Raw genomic sequence first — 18,865 nt, 5'->3', positions numbered from 1 at the left:
GACAGAGGTACAAACTACAGTCCCTATTGCTGCTGAATATTGTAGTCCTTCAAATTCTCACGCATCGAGTTTACATTCCCCACTTTCATAAACCAAGTATGTTTCCCCATAGAGCACTTTGAGCTGCTCTGCTTATCAGATTATGTGGAAGGGAGATGTGGGAGAGAACCCCTGGCCAAAACGAAGTCTCAAACCTGTAGAACTCTGTCTGAGGGCTCCTTCACAGACCACATGCTCATTATATTGAGCTTTCAGTGGAGCCACAATCCTGTGCTAATATCACATTCCACCATCACAAATGCAGCTTTACAACTTTGCTAGAAATTGAAGAGAGGGAGCGTGAGGTGGACCACCGTTGACGAAACAATACTTTATCTGATGTACAAATAGCACTGTAAATGTCCAAAAGCCAAGCTATACACATTATTATCTTCAGTGCAAGAAATGCTCCAAAAGCAATCTTACTATTTTTAGAAATCATCATAAAGTTACAGAACACAGCAATGTAAGTTATAGCATACGTAACAGCAAAACTACTATGAAATGCAACGTATTCCACATTTTTCTCCAGAAAGTAAGTACTGCAAACATGTGTGTGATTCAAGAAAAAGGGAATTTAATCTTTCTTCTCACACTGATGCTCTTTTATAACTAACAATATAAAAATAAACTTTTACACTGGGAGGAGAAGGGAGAGCGATGATGGTGTACAAAAGGGTTACACCTTGCTTGCATAGTATTACAGAAGATAAATCTCAAAGCTTTTGAGGTTGCTCTTCAGCACCACAATATTCACATGCCAGCTTACCGTATTCACAGGACTGCTGTAAATCTGAGATAATTCGTAGGATGTTGTTCATTAAGTTTGTTCTCTGCTCACTTTCCAGAATGCTCCCCGTCGATGGGTACGCAGAATCAATGTACGTCAAGTCTGACAGATAAATACCTGAGCAAGATTAGAATGAAAGATTTCTTTAGTGTCTCACGTTTACCAGAAAAAGCCGCAAAGAGTATTTTAAAGAATGTCTTGCTTTCATTGACAAATGATCTCAGTAGGTTATTTTGGATCCTCCTATGATCTTTGGAAAGATCTATGAAAACCTTCAGACCTGAAAGTAAAGCAGTAAGAATGCCTGGATTTCCAAGAAGACACATTCAGAAGACATACCTCCTCTGTCTGGGATTGAATCTATGCTCCACTCCACAACCTAATCCTTAGTTTTGGTACCACTATCTCAGCTGTATTTGTATTTGCTTGGGGTACAGGCACATGGTTTTCTGGCACAGTCTGGATGACAAGTCTCAGTGGGACAGAAAGGATCCTTTTTCTCCTGCACTGCACCAGGCCTGTACTAGCTGACTGCCATGAACGCTGACAGCATCTTACTAAATATAGAGGTAATTACAAGAGCACGCACAGCTACTCACGAACCTATTCTGCCACACTACCAGCAAGGAACCCCCCTTGAGAAATATGAAGTAATCACATAATGCTAAAATAGCCGATAAAGTTTGCTGTGGTTTTTAGGAAGTCTACTACTCAATTCCTCCAACTCAGCAAAAAAAAAAAAAAAGCAACAGAAGGAAAACACATCTCATCTACAGCTCCTCAACTGGAATGAAAACTCACGCTCTGCTTGCAACGTGGGAAAAGTTAACTAGGCAATAACTGCATGCATCGCAACACAGTATGAATTGTGCAGTTTATATTCACCGTAACTGCTGAGATCCAACCTTATTTTTAGGTCTCCAAGTCTTCTGTCTTTTTTCCTCCACACTAACACAGTAATCTCGCCGTACTTTCATCCCCTGATTACGCATAAGGTCCTCCTCCTTATAAGACGCATGAGTCCTCCCCCTTATAAGTTCATGTTACTGATATGCAGCTCACCTTGCTTACTTTAATTCTCCATCTCTAGAATTTCACCTAAAGCCTTTCTCAGCCCAATTAAATGAAACACCCTGACCAACTAATCCTGCCACTAAAAAGCAACTGCGCTTCCATATCTTTCACAGTACAGAAATCCTGCAAGACTGCTAAAACATCTAAACTTCGGATTCAAACATTATTGGAGAAGCTTGTTTCAGTCACAGGGCATTTTTAGAAGTCTATTTTGCTCCATGCTCAGACCTGTATAAGCAGAATCATAACAAAAAGCATGGCTTTACAGGTGGAAGGCTGTTAATACAATCTCACTAGAACAGCAGTTGTGTTTGTATAGCACCTAACCAGTACAGCCCTCAAATGTGAGCTGGGAAACTCTGGGCATCGCTCCAAAATCAACACATACATGCGCGTGTGCGCACACACACAGAAACAAATTAAAATACCTGTGGTTAAAAGGTGACATATAAAAAAGTGAATTAAAAGGTATTACACATGACCCGATCTAATACTAAAATTCTCTGTTTTCCATTCTGCTAAAATCAGCTTATTAAAAAGAAAAAGAATAATCTGACAGATCAGATATTCACATTTACACTGCAATGTTACCCTGACTGCATGAACTACCCTGAGCTCAGCCTTGATAAGCAATGTCCAAGCAGGCCTTAAAAAGCCCGAACCTACTCAATCTTTTGTAGTAAGAATAGAAAGATCAATCATGCCTACTAATCATAATTAAAGAAATTCCCCTTGAACAAGCACCTGCAGCATCACACATGAGTTCAGAAGCCAGCTGTACAATTCTCTTTCTGAATGACTTCAGCAGTTCAGCATGGATCTTTCTTTTAGCTCCATCAAGAGCTTTCCTGTAGAGAGCTGCTCTCTAAAATCATTTGGTGCATGTTTACAAAGTCCAAAACAGTCCTGAAATGGTATGAAGGCCATTCTTTCCAGTGTAGCTGGTTTGTCTTCTGTGAAGAAATGGACGACAGTAAAACAAATGCACTGAACTGCTGCCTGACTCAACAGAGCTGCATTCCTCACCGACTGTGTTCTCTTCTACTTTATCTACCTCTAACCCTAATCAGATGTTATCAAACACTCTGACATCCACCCCAAACCACCACAGCCAGCTCTACCATCTCCAACATGCATCAGAACCTCCCTGCGTTTACCAACGAGAGCTGTTTCTTATTAAGGGAACATCAAGAATTGAACGTGACATCCTATTAACATTCTTCTAGACTATAAATGCTTCCTTTTTCCCTGTTGTATCCAGCCAGGCTGCCCCTTTTATTCCCAGCAACACAAATGGAGTTTTATCAGCCTGAAAGAATCTTTCTTCTAAATGAAGCCCAGCACTGTAACAACTTGAAAGGCATCTTTAGGCAGCGTAGTAAAAATGTTTGATTTGTAATTGCCTGTTGAACTCTTGCACAGTCTGTTGCCATATGGTACCCTCCCCTCAGCTGGCAAACAATCTTTCCTTGTTCCTGACTCCTCGGCCTCCCTGCCCCCGCTTTTCTGGAGGGTATGGATAGGAAATCCGAAGGAGGAGTTTCTGCTGCTCTCGGTGTTGGCGGTGACATCATAGGTGGGCTGAACGGCCGAGGCTGGTGCGTTTGTTTAAAAAAAACTGTCCAAACGTGATGTATGTGGAATCTGGGTCAGCTGGAGCTGCTTAGTGCACTTCTGCATGGGAGCGTACAACACTGAAGTTGCAACAAAACAAAACAACATTGTTTCCCCCCCCCCTCCTTTCTGGAGTAAAACATACCGCGACTTTTTCTTCAATGTTATTTAGATGATTTAAATCGTTTGGTTATCGCATGGAGAAACCCAACTCCCCAGCGCAGCCTGGATCTAACACAAAAAGACAAAAGCAGTTTTCGACTCCAACTACAGCTTAACAACCCGCAGCATCAGAACACACAGAGAGAAAAGGCAGCTTGGCCTCCGGATCCACCAGCTACGACAGAAGCAAACCAGCTGCAGCATTCTTTCTTCTTGGTAAGTTTGCACTTTATTATTTCTTGCAAGTCTAATTTTGAGCTATATGCAAATCCCGCATGTGCCTATCATCCACATGCAATTAAGAACAAACTAATCTCTCTCGGCCTGAGAGCCGTTTGACAAGTAAAATATAGACCTTGCTCTCGTGGCATTTGGTAGAAACTTGGAAGGGATTAAAAAACACTCTAAGAGCAGGGACTAACTGGTTCCAGTTGCAAGGATGAACAAGCTTCAGTTGCTCTGCTGTAAATCTTCTCTAAGTTTTGCTATTGAAATTACTGAGAAATGCTTACCACCAGATTCTTTGTTACGCATACAATTGGATATTGTGAACATATTCATGTGAAATTCAGATCCCACCAGAAAGCAAAAACCAAAATTGCTATCGACCTCAGGGAGCTGGATTTCACCCAGTGTTACAGCACAGACCTCGCATTACTAGAAAATGGATACCTCAATAAAACTACTGTAAGAAATCCCAAGTAAACCAGTGCACATCTCTTAAGTACAATCGTTGTGTGCCTTTCCAACTACAGCTTTATTTATGCTGCTTCTGAGCAGTGGGAGCAGCATGATTTGTTCGACCAGTCAAGAAACTGGAATCATTCACTGGGTCTGAACAAAATTAAGTTTGCAGCACTGCAGTCGTGAAGCTGAAAAGCCAAAGAAATCACTGTAATGGGCACCAGCCTCTTCCTTCTACAGTTTGTGTATGGAGGGAAAACAAAGTTAACTGTATCTGTAATGTAACAACAGTTTGTTTCCAAACAGCTTCATAAAAATGAAATGTAACTGACAAGGCAACAGTTTGCCTTGGGAAACAGAGGGGTTTGTTACAGTTCTTGAGAGGATGGGAAGGGGGGAAAGATGAAGTTACAAAGCAGCGATTAAAACAAGAACGCTGATTTACAAACAGAAAACAAAAGCACAGCGAGAAATAAACAAAGAAGTTGTTAAAACAAGTTGGTATTTTTGCCTTTATGCTGACTTTGAAATGAGAATATGGCAAATAATCCAGAACAATGGAAAAGAATTTAAGTTAGGCATTTGCATTAACAAACCCTCAGAAAGGTCTGGCATGGCAAGAGGGTGAAGGGGGGAACTCTGAGCGTTACAGCAGCAAACTTAATTAAAACTTAGGAGCTATGGAATGAAGAAGTCCAAGGCAGCCCTGACAAACAGAAAGATGGAGCCTTTCCAACTTCTTGAGCCTTTTTTTCTTTTTTTAAACTATCCTTTTGTGCTTCCTACATGCCAACTCAAGTCACGACAGCAACAAGAAAAACCCAACTGAAGCCTACGTTACATGCTTTGGACATCCATTCATTACACCCTGAGCTTTTGATTTCCACTGCTTAGAACAATTCCTAAATCTCTCCCAAATAAAAACAGCTGAGTCAATTTTACAGCAGTGAAATGGTTACATGTGAGATATTAACTCCTGATCCTTTGCTGTCTTCCAGCTTCGGAGTTCAAGTTTTGAAAAGCTTATTTTAAGCAAATAATGGGTTATTAATATTATGGGGTTGGCACAAGAATGATTTGAAATGCGATGGAAAAATATGCCATGTAAACTTCTGCCAACAACTACAGGCTATTATCAGGTTTTAATTATTGCTTTACTGAGCTTAATTGGCTGTTCATAACATGGCCTATTAGTTTGGTCCTTGAAATTTACACAGCGATGAATGAAGCAGAACTTCCCAGAGCAAACACTGCTTGACAGCTTCAGACTTCTAGAGGCCCCCAAGTAACACAACCAAATGCACACCAGTCTACTGGGGGTGCTCGTTAAGATTCTCCATCAAAACACGATGGGTGCAAACAAATGTAAATGAAGCCTCATTAAGTTGCAGGAAAACACACATCTGTAGTTGGTTTTCAGAATATCCAGTATGACATTGTCTACAAACCTCTCCTGCAGAGAATTTCTAGGAACATATTTCTTCAAGTGATGGATTTACAGCGAGTACTTACAAAAAAACACCTGAGTACTTTTATAGCCTTTCCTAAAAGGAATCAGACTGCTGTTAATCTCAGAAGCAGAATTCCGCCACTCAGTCCATCGTCTATCTGACAAACAAAACCCAAGAACTTATTATTTCTGGACTCCACTCAATACAATTGAAAGCAATCCTGTTATTCCAAAGACTTACTGGAAAAGCACTTGTTTATACAGGGGAAAGTAATTTACAGATGTACACAGATGCATCAGGAATCCATGTGAACTTTTTTTCCTCACAGTGCTTTCCCCACAGCAGTGTAACTTCTAATGCTATGGACCCAGATTTGAGCTCAAAAACATTGTGCTTATTCGTGTGGGGGTAGGAGAATACAGATGGCTCTAATAATTTTAACTGCTTAGAGGATGCTTAAGAGAAAATACATGTGTATGAGAAACATCAACAATAAACCTTTCAGATGCACATTAATCGTTCTCATAGGAACACTGCTCTCACCACATCATTTACTTGCTCAAAAACAAACAAAAAACTCAGCTGGCTGTTTCTCTTCCTGTTGTACGTGTTTATAAACAGAGGCTTATATAAAGGCCCTGGTTAGTATTTATCACCCAACCAAATCCTTTTGATAAATATTCTGAGCAAAGATGGACACTGACACCATGCTTTCCACACAAAGAGAAGCCTATATTCACATTTACCTGCAACATTTCCACAGTCAGTCATCACAACCTACGCTGCCCAAGGAGAGGTGGTTTTCATCAGCTCTGAAAGAACAGATCTCCTAATTTCTGCTGTGGGTCTCCACATTCTACATCCTGCTGAACATGGCACTCGTAGCAGCTCAATAAAGGACAAGGCTTGTAGTACAGGTATTTAAAACAAAGCACTCTCAGACCATTTCCCATCTCTAACGTTTGTCATTTTAACGTCTGACATCTCAGACTATCTGGGATATTCTGGGCAAGCAGTTTGTATTTGTATTTTTTATTTTTTTAAAGCTCCTTGCCCAGAACATCAGGAAATTTCTGAAACAGTGCTTTCATTTCCTTCTAAGACGATTAAAGCTCCAGGTAAATATGTTACACAGAACCAGGTCTTGTACGACAAGTTCAGCACTAAGTTGTTCCATCACCCCAAACAGCATCTTAAAATGTTTAATTTTCTCCACCATCAAGCTTCCTGTGGCAGTACACTCCACCTACCAGGTCGATTCTCAAAAGAAACTCATCTCTGCACATGAGAATGAGTGAGTTTAATACAAGACATTTCAATTATTTAAAAGTTCTAGGGCATAATCTTGTGCAGCTGTTTCATTTGGTTATGCTACACAGACCATTTCATTCATTTTATGGTCTGACAGCATGTATGTTGACAAAGAATTTCAAACTTTATTGAATACACAAGCATAAAAGTTCAAAATGAACATAATGATTAAAAGCTATATGGAAAGCAAGCTGCTACAGACTACCTGGTTAAATAGGGGTCTGCACTGCAAAATGGTTCATTTTTTCTAATATTCATTTTTGTCTTAATGTGCTTCAGGGGAAAAAACTACTGCTTTTCCTCCCCCAGCCACTGGTTATTTAAGTAACAGTACAGCATCTTAAAACGACTGCCAGGGACTAAGCTGTTCTTCACCTTGTTGGGCTCTGAAGTAGCTGATGTATGCTGTGAAAAAAAAAACAAACCAAAAACCAACACCCCAAAATAGTAAAATACTGAAATTTTATTACAGTTTCCTTCTTAGTGTGCTATGAAGTCACCTTTCCTTCATTTCAACTGAAAACACTGAAAAATAATTTAAGGGACGCTAACAGAGGTTTCCAACTACAGGTTTAGCTCATCCTTCTCAAGATCAACACCATGCACAGCTTTGTTTCCCATGTCATTACCACAGTGTGAAAATTTAAATGAATAAACTTCCAACTCTGAGCACTGCTTGAGTGATTACTGAAGCCTGAATCTGACTAAGGAAAATACACAATTAGTCCCAGAGAAAAACTATACTTTCCCCTCTGTTTTTTTAATAGAACACATTCCTTCAGCACAGACACACTAACAAAACATTAAACTATAAACATTCTCAAGATTTTAAGTATTCTCTCATTTCTTACTCTTATTCTGAAGTTGAAAAGATGTAGCGTGCAGCAATAATATTAAAGTCAGTAAGAGAACAGGGAGAGGTGACATGGTATAAAAGTCATCACCTGTAAAGCTGATGGTAAAGGAAGCAGTATTAGCCTGCTTTTCCTTCAAGGTAACTGCTGCAGGATTGCCAAATGCACTTACATTTAAGTCTGGCAGGAACCACATGCAAATTACTAACTTGCTCTGGGTTTACTCGACTCCTCTCTGTAACCACGCAAAGGCCACTGCACAGGGCCTCGTACAGCTGCTCACAGTAGACTGCAAACGAAAGCCAGGTCAGCAGCTGAGATGAGAGAGAAGGGCAACAATCTGCTTCACAAGACAAATTAAACATGAGAAACAAGGCTTTCTCCTGACTTTTGTGCTATCTTTCTTAGTTACCTCAAATATTTAAAAACAAAGTAAACAAAACATACTTCCACAAGTATTCTTCACAGCATTGTAGGAACAGATTGCTTTCCTAATAATGTGAATGACACACTTCCGTACAGTATTCAAATCGACAAAATATCTGACACTTTAACGTTACTGGGATAAATGCATCCTCAAAGATATATATGACACTACTGAGTCGAGAGGAAAGTCAGTAAAGCAGGGATATACAACTACAGATCACATCACACCATAGGCTTTCTTTGCAAATTTGAAGTTAACTAAATATGTAATTCTCCTCAACATTCAGACAGCTGTTTGACTCAGATCCTACCTAACACCATTGCCCAAAGTGGATGCACAGATGTATTTTTCAAGTCTGACATATCTATGTGCATACAAACCTGAAAAATGGGCTTATATGTGGGCATATGAATGGATATGTGAGCATGTACTTTTTAACAGAAGGTATCTATAGATCCTAATTTGGATTTGGTTTGGAAAACTTGAAACCACCACCCCCCAACTTCCCTTCCACAAAAATATTCTGCAGGCAATTTGGTATGATCAATAAGTTTGTGCTTTACTTACAGGGAGTAGGCAGCTATATACTTTGAAACTAACCCAACAGAACCTAGCTGCAACAAAAAGACTCCAAACATTGTCTACAGGCACACAGGCGTGATGAAACCTATCAGTTTAGGTAGTTTAAGCAGTACAGGAGCCTTAGTTATGGCTCTAATTAATTAATGTTCTATCTGTTCAACAGTCTCTTCTAAGTCATCATACTTCCTTCAAAATGAAGATACTGAAATGGACTTTGGGTATGCTGCTGTTCCTACTGTTGTCTATCGGGCGCTGTACAGACCCATCGACCCTCAACAAAACATCCCAAAGGAGGCATCCTCGTTCCACAGATGGCGGAGAGGAAGGGAAGAAATGTGGTTACACCTTCTTGGTCCCAGAACAAAAAATCACAGGGCCAATCTGTGTGAATAACGAACCAGGTACTGGTAACAGAAAAGATGAAGTCACAAGAATGGACATAGAGAACTTGAAGGATGTGCTGTCCAAGCAAAAACGTGAGATTGACATCTTGCAGTTGGTGGTAGATGTGGATGGAAACATTGTGAATGAAGTAAAGCTGCTGAGGAAAGAAAGCCGTAACATGAACTCTCGGGTGACTCAGCTCTATATGCAGCTCTTGCATGAGATAATCCGAAAGCGTGATAACTCACTTGAACTTTCCCAACTGGAAAATAAAGTCCTCAACGTAACAACAGAAATGTTGAAGATGGCAACAAAATACAAGGAGCTTGAAGTAAAATACGCAGCACTGACTGACCTTGTAAATAACCAGTCTGTGATCATCTCCCTGCTGGAAGAACAGTGCTTGAGAATCTTCTCACGGCAGGACACCCACGGGTCCCCACCGCTTGTCCAAGTAGTGCCGCAGCACATTCCCAACAGTCAGCCATATACTCCCGTTCTCCTGGGAGGCAATGAGATACAAAGAGACCCAGGGTACCCCAGAGACAGGGATGTAAGGCCACCACCTGACCCAGCTACTTCTCCTACGAAGAGTCCTTTCAGAGTTCCACCACCAGCATTAATTAATGAAGGTGAGTAACCTATCAGTATTTGTCTAATATGGCACCCCTCCATTTCAGAAGGAAACTGTCCGGATTACAAGACTAAAACAAAGAATGAGAGGTACCTTCTATACAAACGCTTCTTCCAGATTGAATTTTCAAATATTGGTTATTTCAAAAAATGCATATTCTGCAACTATAGCTTAAAATTACAGTCTGTGAAATAAGACCCCAGAGTCAAAGTGCTGCACAAAGCTCCAGCTGGGTTTTCCTTACAGGAATGAAAATTCATGTTCAGCATATGCTTTCTAGTATCTATTGCTCTTTCTCTGATGATGCTTAATGTCTACACGTTACAGTAACTAACAACAGTGGACACAAAAGAAGCTAATTCACCATAAGAAAATAATTTTAAGTAGATATCCTTCAGAGCTACCTGTACATACTTGATAGAATTAACTCCTGTTGGAAGTATTTTATTTCTTAAGTTCTGGTCTGCTTTAAGATGAGCACTGCACAACGGTGCAACACTTAAGTGTTTGGATGAAATACTTGAGAGTGAAACAAGTTTCAGAGGGCAAAAGAATGAAGGCTGGGTCTAACCAGATGCACTCAACATGGAAAATCTAAAATGATTAGCTAGGTTCACAACAATCTGGTGTTAGTAGGATGTCAAGTTAATATCACACATATTATGAAAATATGTGTGATATGAAAATATCCCCCTACATCTAGGGGACTTTATCACATCTTCATTTTACATTCCTTAGACCATTACATAAATTCATTTTCCACTACAAACAGAACTACTGACAAGAAAATTAACTACTACTGATACACCCTGAATTCAATCAAAACTCTATAAGACCTTTGTAAGAGTTACAGTAAAAAAATATTAAGGATTTGGAAAACACAAGTCATGTTTTTCATAGACATCCATACTAACTCTTGCTCTTGGCTTCTGTTAGGTTGCACAGCAAGAATAGTTGCTCCTTCTGCTTACCCCTAAATTGCCTTTAGTCACAGCTGGGAATTCAGCTTGGTACTTAAGTTGAAGACATGCATTTATTTGCGACTACCTCACAACAACACAAACAACTAGCTGCTGTTGTAAAGAATAACTACTTCTATTCAGATCTGTAAAACGTTCAGGCACAAGCCCAACTCAAATGCCAGATGTCACAAGAATTTAAGTCACACATCATGACACAAAGGGAACAGCTAATATAAAAGCATTAACGTCTGGTCACACGGCAAAAGTATAATTCTAAAAAATAGCAATTTCCTGTTACCCAGAAAACCCATTCTTCAAGGTTGCATGTTTTTTTAGATGTATTTCTCTTGTTACATGCCTGCTGTACATGTGAAATAAGGCAGATTAAATTACCTACTAGTTTTCATTGACCCATTCATTCCTAGAAGATGAGAATTCAAATCCATTTTTGCAAAGGAGCACAAAGTACACTTAGGAAGATTGAACTGTTCAATGAAATACCTGCAAGCAGCAAGTTTATGGAAAAGGCAATGTGTGTTTTCAATTGTTAGTGGGGAGCAAAATTTCAAACTCTGGGGGAACAGCAGGCCAGCCTTATTTTCAGAACAGTTCCTTATTTTGCAATTAACACTGCTCTAGAAATTAAGGAAGAATTTTCCATGAATTACAGTTGTCGCAGTTATCTAAATGTTTGTGGTAACAGCCAACATCCCCACACTGTCCTGCATTTGTGTTAAAGCAAGAAACTGAACAGGTACTTGAAAATTCCATGTGCACAACCCACTCTACTGCTAATGCATCCCAGCTAATAATATAACTTTAAATATACCCTGTTTTATTTTGGGAGTTTGCTTTACTACTGATCATAATCCACTGTGTGAAGCTTAAATAAGCATCATTTCTATCTCATCTGTTAAAGATAAGACAACAGAATATGGAACGTACTAAACACGTCTACAGCATTTCAGAAGTAAAATACTAACAGACCCATCAAGTTACTTCTAACTTAAAACAAGTTAAAAGCTGTATCTAAGAAGTCCAGTTTGCCCCTACAGCTCAGTATACACAGACTGTTAAAGAACGCACATGGGAGCTGGATTAGGTGATCTCCAGAGCTCCTTTCCTATCCATACATATCACATAATCATAGGAGATTTCTATTCCTTACACAGGTAATAACTCACAATCTCAATATTTGCACTGAACAAGGAACAGATCTCAGAATTCTTAAGACCAGGAATTTAAAATAATTGGATGTAGCAAGATTTACTCCTCAAAACAACAGAAAAAAATGGAGACTGTGCCATAAGTCACGGGATTTGATACATTTCCTCATGCTAAAAGCAGAAGTTTGTCAACTCTACTACAAAAAAAATCATAGCAAGGATGCAGACAAATCCAAGCATCAAAATGCAGATAAACTACATCCCATGATCCTAATGCCAGTTGAACTTCAATGGCTTTGGCTAGCATAATTTGTCTGCTGTGGAAGCTGAACCACTTAAAATCACTCCAAACATCTGCTCAGTTCACACATATAGAAAATGCACCCTCCATTCCTCCTCAAGAGGAAATTATGGGAAATAATACATGGCAGGTCTAATTGAGCTATTTTCTATGTTTAATATTATTAAAAACCTACTTCTGTTTACACTTCTTCTAATGCAATAATTGCTTCACAAGAACACTTGTAGAGTGACTCTGTGTTCAGTTATACAGAGCCCAATTTTACTCAGAAAGGAAATGACATCAAACAGCCCAGGAGATGCATAAAGAAGTTGCAATGCACACTATCTACACAGAAATTTTGATTGTGAACACAGGGAAAAGCACTCACATAGCAAAGCTACTGTATTTCTTTCCTAAACTATTACTCAAGCACTAAAAGAATGCCAAAACATCAGATACTGACCACACAGTATGCACAGCACTACAGCTCAGTGTATATGGAATATGAAATGTTCTACAGATTCCCTGCTATTTGCAGACTTAGGTAACAGGCAACTAATACCTTAAAAGTATATTGGGAAAAAAAAAAAAATGCTTTTCAATTTGCTTTTGTCTTGGAAACTTCGTCTGCAATGAAGGTCACTTTCACTAAATATCTGCTTTTAAAGAACCTCAACAGCCATCTTTTATGCTTCTTTGCACATCAGCCTCTTCTGTGGCTGATGAGAATTTGCTCTGAACTTCCAAGCAGATTTGAGAAAATGAACCTTAAAAAAAAAAAAAGAAAATAAAAAAGGAAAGCAGTAGGTCATTTATTTCCAGATTTAATGAGTTTGAGCTTTCAAATAACTTTAAGGCATCCTCTACTTACTAGCCATCACAGCATAACCTGCTTTGCATTACTAAATAGCTGGTCTCTAATCAAGTCAACTTGTTTAGCAAGCTGTCCCTTGGGAGGGCTAAGCACATAAAAACAAAAGTGATGCGGCGTAAGAATACTCCATTTCCCTGAGTTCCACATCTGTACATTCTGGCACTAAGCAGCTGTCTGAGACTGTGTTTGAGTGTGGGAGGCTTTGTTTTGCTTTGAGTCATTTGTGTCTGGTTTTCTTCGGGTTTTTTTTCAACTCACCAGTTTCAATTGAGTACGCTATGCCAACAACGTTGCCATTTAACTTTGGTATAAGTGGAAAAGGAGAAAAAAAGGAGTTGATGCAAACCATAATGTACTTCTTCAGCAGTGAGACAGAGAATAAATCCTTGCCAGAGGCAGTTAGAAATCACATGCTGATAACTGAAGTGTGTTACCTGTTTAGCAAAGTGATTATTTTATCCAAAATAGAATGCAATATATTTGTTCTTATATTTTATATGTACCCATACAAACCAACTTTTAATGCTGTTTTCCATGGTAATTTTACCTTAATTACTGACTTTCCAAGTCTTCCACTGCAAAACCAAACTGTTTCGAACCATGTGCACTACACAGCCAACCTTGAACGCTTACAGAATTTCTCTCCAAAAAGGTCCATTCAAAGACTGCCAACATGCCAAAGACGCTGGGTATTCCAACAGTGGGATTTATATGATCAAACCTGAAAACAGCAACGAACCAATGCAGCTATGGTGTGAGAACAGCTTAGACCCCGGAGGATGGGCAGTTATTCAGAAGAGAACAGATGGATCTGTCAACTTTTTCAGGAACTGGGACAGTTACAAGGTAACTTCTGCAATGCTAAAAATCAGCACATTCATTCTGGTGTGACACTGACTACGTTATCTACTGCAGTCAAGAAGGTGTTAACATTCCCAGTGCAGTTCTTCATCCCAAATGTTTACACTGAATGGTAAATACTGAAGAGATGAAAATAGGCAGTCACTTAAGCTAGAAAGGAAATTAATTGCACAGGAGGGGCTCTCCTCAGAGATGGATATTTTTCAGTAGGAACACCCTATTTCATTGAATGCATTACTTAACTTTGTATTGACTCACGGTTTGAAACAGTCCATGCTTGTAATGCACAACAAAACATTTGTGAAGAGATGTTACTCAAGATTAATCATTAATTACAAGGACCTAATGAACACATGCCTTCCACTAACACACAAACTACAGTTAGTACTCAAAAAGCTTAATTGTCTCCTCTATGAATATACAATTTCAGCCAGTGAGATTATTTACTTAAGCATAGCAATAGATTTGTAGAATCAGGGCCTCAATTTAAAATGTTCTTAGTGATAATTAAAAGAAACCATTCTTATATATCTAGAATTGCATTAGAGATCTCTGCAAGATATAGGGCTTGTGAAGAGAAGCATATTCTTATGTGATACTATTACTGTGATATTATACATATTATATTATATCAGGCAATACACTTGGGCTAAAAAAAACCATACAGCTGCAGAATAATTACACCCTCAGCAGAAAATGTGAAAATTTGATTTTTTAAGCTAACTTAAGCAAGCTGCAGGCTGCACTGCTGACAGCACGGATGTCCCCCATTCTATTTTTGTATGCCTGCACAGTTACATTAACGCAGCTGACAACACTATCACCTTTAATGACTCTGGTACTTGTCATCCCGCTAGCCATACATAAATGGCAGTGAATAAATGGCCTAAGCCAGCAAATAAAGCATTTAAATGCATGTGTTGTGTAGTCAACCTGAAGCTTAAAAGGTGTTCAGTACCCCAGCTCCATTGGTTTATAGAACTCCTGCTGATAAAAGCCTGACAAACAAGAAAAACTGAAGCGAACATCTCCTTCTTATCTTTTGTACAGAAAGGATTTGGAAACATTGATGGAGAGTATTGGCTGGGACTAGAAAATATTTACATGCTTACCAATCAGGATAACTACAGACTACTGATTGAATTAGAGGACTGGAGCAACAAGAAAGTCTATGCAGAGTACAGCAGTTTCCGTCTGGAGCCTGAAAATGAATTCTACAGGCTACGCTTGGGAACATACCAAGGAAACGCAGGCGATTCCATGATATGGCACAACGGAAAGCAATTTACAACACTGGACAGAGACAGAGATATGTATTCAGGTAAGGCAACTAACATGTACTTGAAAAAGCAAACACAGTAGATACCAGCAGTGATACCATCCTTAAAGAAGAAAAACAACAAATAAGAATAAGGTAGAACGTGAAAATGTTTACAGATCTATCGCATTTCTCCTCTTTTAACGCTGACTTTGACTACTCCTTTCTGCTCCACAGGAAACTGTGCTCACTTCCACAAAGGCGGCTGGTGGTACAACGCGTGTGCACACTCCAATCTGAACGGAGTGTGGTACAGAGGAGGCCACTACAGGAGCAAGTACCAGGATGGAATATTTTGGGCTGAGTACCGGGGAGGTTCCTACTCCTTGAAAGCAGTTCAAATGATGATCAGACCTATAGACTGAGGAGGAAAATTCCACAGCGCTCAAGCCATCAAGTATAAACTTATCTGTGCTTGAGCTACAGGAAAATAAAATAATACTTTCAAATCATTATTTTGCACAATCTGTCCCTGCAAAATGCAGGTCTACTATTTTCCTTTCTCCCCAGTTGCCCCTGGCCTTTTTTTTTTTTTTTTTTTTTTTAATTAAAGAAACCTTTTCTACTGTAATAGTTTTTTTCCAGCCTACATTCAACACAAGCGGATGTTCTCATTTGTGATGCATATTTATCTGTGCTCAAGCCCAACATACTTCATGCAAACAATCTTTAAGGCTGGTAAAAGGATGTCCAGATAAATGACAAGATACAAGCCCATCCCTTAAAAAGCTTATGCTTCTTCAGACCAGCTCGACCCTTAAATGTAAATATGGGAAATCATCTCGCTTTAATGTGAAAATTAACCAGTTATTTAACAATTTATTTAAAAACATTGGTACTGCTTGCAATGAAAATTCAACTTCACATTTCTGTTTAAGACTTACTGCCAGGAGCTACCTAAAAAACTGAAGACGTCCCAGCTTTCTAACAGAAGGAGACTCTGCTGCAGATAATTATTTCAAAACAAAATGGTGTAGGAGGAATTCCCTAAGATCTGCATGTCATACTTTCTGTACAACACTTACACAGAGAGAAAAAGATCAGTTCTATGACGTGGATGATAAAAAGACAATCCAATCACTCACCCTACTTAAAACCATCTTTTGATACTTTGAACTTAGATGGCAAAATGGAAAAGTCCCAATAATAAAGTCTGTACTTTACACGTGGAGATTCTCCCCTGCTTCCACTAGGATCAATGAGATCTCAACAGACACTCACAGGCGTTAGTTTAGAGAAGAATCAAATCTCACAATAGTAACAGAAGTCTCCTACCTGTCAGCCCCTATCATACCAACACAGCTTCCTGCTGACATGGATCAGGAATCAGTTCCGAGAGTATTTTCCGTGCCACCAAAAACTTGTGGATTGCTCTTATGATATAAATACTTCCTTTCCCCTATGTGTACTCTAATCTTATCTATATTAAATTTTTTTTGTCTTCTGGATATCTGACTTCCATGGGGATTAATATGCAATTTAAGGAGTGGATTAGAAAATACACCTCCAACCTTTAACAAATGCCACACAAGATACTGCACCAAAACAACATACTTCCAAAACATGACATAACAAAATGCTCATTTAAGCTACCAGAGTCTGAGATGAAAAGTAGGAGGAAGTTATTAAATAGCTGTACCCAGCTATACAGCTTTTGTAATTTAATCTGATATCACACAAAGCTAAATAAGCTGGTCTGAAATGCAATCAGAACATTTCTTTGTCACTTCATATATTTTAAAAGAATGTCGCCCCATTTAGTCTAAGAAACACTAACAGCTAAAAGAATGTAATAATAGTGTTGTACCTAAATTAATCAACACCAATAGCTCTACAAAACATCATTTGTAATTCAGAGGAAAGAGCATTTTAGTTTCAAAACACATTCTCTCTATATTTTAATCTGTCCTATATGGCTTCAAGGGTTGTAGTTCATCTTTTTGGTCAGGGATCAAAGCCAGTGAGTTTCAACAATATTTAGCTGAGGGTGGAAGAAGGAGAAAAAATGAATAAGTTCCAGCATATTTCATTCCTAAATTGCAAGAACATTAACAGAATCCATTTGAGATTACAGTTCTGAACTCGGATATCATGTAAGGAGTATTTGTTTGTTACAGACATCCTACAGACCTCACTGATCAACTGTTCTACAAAATGCTTCTTAAATCACAGTTGTTTAAAATTCAAGCCAACTATAGCTTACTCTTTTTCTTCCCCCCCCCCCCTGTGGTAGCTAAGTTAGAAAAGCAGTTCAGATAAGTTTAAAAACTGAAAATGACCTGGGAAATGGTCTTTAATGAACACTTCCGTCAGCTTTAGTTACTTCAACTTACAAATTTCATCTGCTTGGAAGAGATCTTGTTTTACCACAAGAATCTACTGCCCGCTACAAAAACAGCATTTGTTTATTCAGCACAGTCAGTGAAAGGTGTGTTTTGCAGAAATCCCTTGGCGAAATCAGTTTGCAGTCAGCCTTTAAATTAAATCTTATTAGACATCTAAAACAGCCTCCCTTAATTTGAAACTGCAGAATGAAGTCAACTAAACATGGCTACAAATATACCTCAAAGCTTCTGATTGCACAAATGCTGCAAGAGGAAAGAACTCTAAAGTTGCCAGTTTACAATCATGAGGAGGGAGAACGTAACACCTCTTTATCAAGTTGGTTTACATCTCACAACAAACTTCTTTAAATGCTTACAATACTCTCAGTAATTCTGGGGCTGAATGTTCTAAGCAGTTTAAATGATTTCATTTTGGTGCTTCGTCTCCCACTTTTCTGCAGCAGATTCCCAAAGAGGTTGTAGCAGCATCCCTCAAGCTTATTGCACTAGACATTGAAAAGCACTGTCCCAGGACAGAGCTTTCACCATTCCTGGGCCTCCTGTTCAAATATAACCAAACAGACATGAAAAATGTTTAAGCTGTACTAAAGCCTGAAATAGTTTGCAAAAACATTTCCAAAGTTTATTTGCAAGCAACATCACTGAAGTAGCTGAATGGTCATCAGATGAACACTTCAATAACACGCTTTCCCATTTCTGGATATAATTCCTGAAAGACAGCTATAAGGAAGCATTTCACAAGGTAGTACTGCTTAGTTAAATAAAAACCTTCCTTCTCAAGACGTGGCTCACTTGTTTCATTGCACAACCTTTGATCTGTCAGAATTCCAAAAGACTTCTGAGGAAGTGCATTTGTTCCAAGGTAAAACATAACACTGTCTACACACTTGCTATTTGTTTTGACTACTTTAGTGGATCGGGTGATTCAGCAGTGATAACACATTCAAGGCCAGACAGTGAGGACTTACTACTGCACCCATTTATTGCCCTTGAACAGCTTTTAGCTCTCACATTTAGCTTAGGAGCCCACAGACCATGTGCTGCTTTTAC

General features: G+C 39.0%; 2 protein-coding genes across 10 annotated transcripts in view; one reads left to right on the top strand and one right to left on the bottom strand.

The window, feature by feature from the left end:
• RALGPS2 (Ral GEF with PH domain and SH3 binding motif 2) overlaps window positions 1-18,865 on the bottom strand; it is a 117,308-nt gene that overhangs the window by 31,285 nt on the left and 67,158 nt on the right. For all 9 annotated transcript variants that reach the window (XM_032446267.1, XM_015869610.2, XM_015869609.2 and 6 more), the window contains one exon: window positions 809-946. In XM_032446267.1, coding sequence (XP_032302158.1) covers window positions 809-946 — 138 coding nt within the window. The remainder of the gene's footprint in view (window positions 1-808; window positions 947-18,865) is intronic.
• On the top strand, window positions 3,483-18,595 carry ANGPTL1 (angiopoietin like 1). Its single transcript, XM_015869615.2, has 5 exons — window positions 3,483-3,895; window positions 9,152-10,004; window positions 13,944-14,137; window positions 15,203-15,473; window positions 15,648-18,595. Exons 2-5 carry the CDS (start codon window positions 9,182-9,184, stop codon window positions 15,833-15,835), a joined length of 1,476 nt encoding a protein of 491 aa, XP_015725101.1. The 5' UTR covers window positions 3,483-3,895; window positions 9,152-9,181; the 3' UTR covers window positions 15,836-18,595.

The sequence above is a fragment of the Coturnix japonica genome, chromosome 8, assembly GCF_001577835.2.
Source record: "Coturnix japonica isolate 7356 chromosome 8, Coturnix japonica 2.1, whole genome shotgun sequence".
Classification (NCBI taxonomy): Eukaryota; Metazoa; Chordata; class Aves; order Galliformes; family Phasianidae; genus Coturnix; species Coturnix japonica.
This window is presented reverse-complemented; position numbering and strand designations above follow the sequence as displayed.

What these genes read in the sequence shown, in the direction of transcription:
- ANGPTL1 (XM_015869615.2), top strand. Translation starts at nt 9,182, where the DNA reads ATGAAGATACTGAAATGGACTTTGGGTATGCTGCTGTTCCTACTGTTG. An exon ending in ACCAGCATTAATTAATGAAG is followed by an intron (nt 10,005 to 13,943) that starts GTGAGTAACCTA and finishes CTCTCCAAAAAG; the next exon opens with GTCCATTCAAAGACTGCCAA. An exon ending in GGAACTGGGACAGTTACAAG is followed by an intron (nt 14,138 to 15,202) that starts GTAACTTCTGCA and finishes TCTTTTGTACAG; the next exon opens with AAAGGATTTGGAAACATTGA.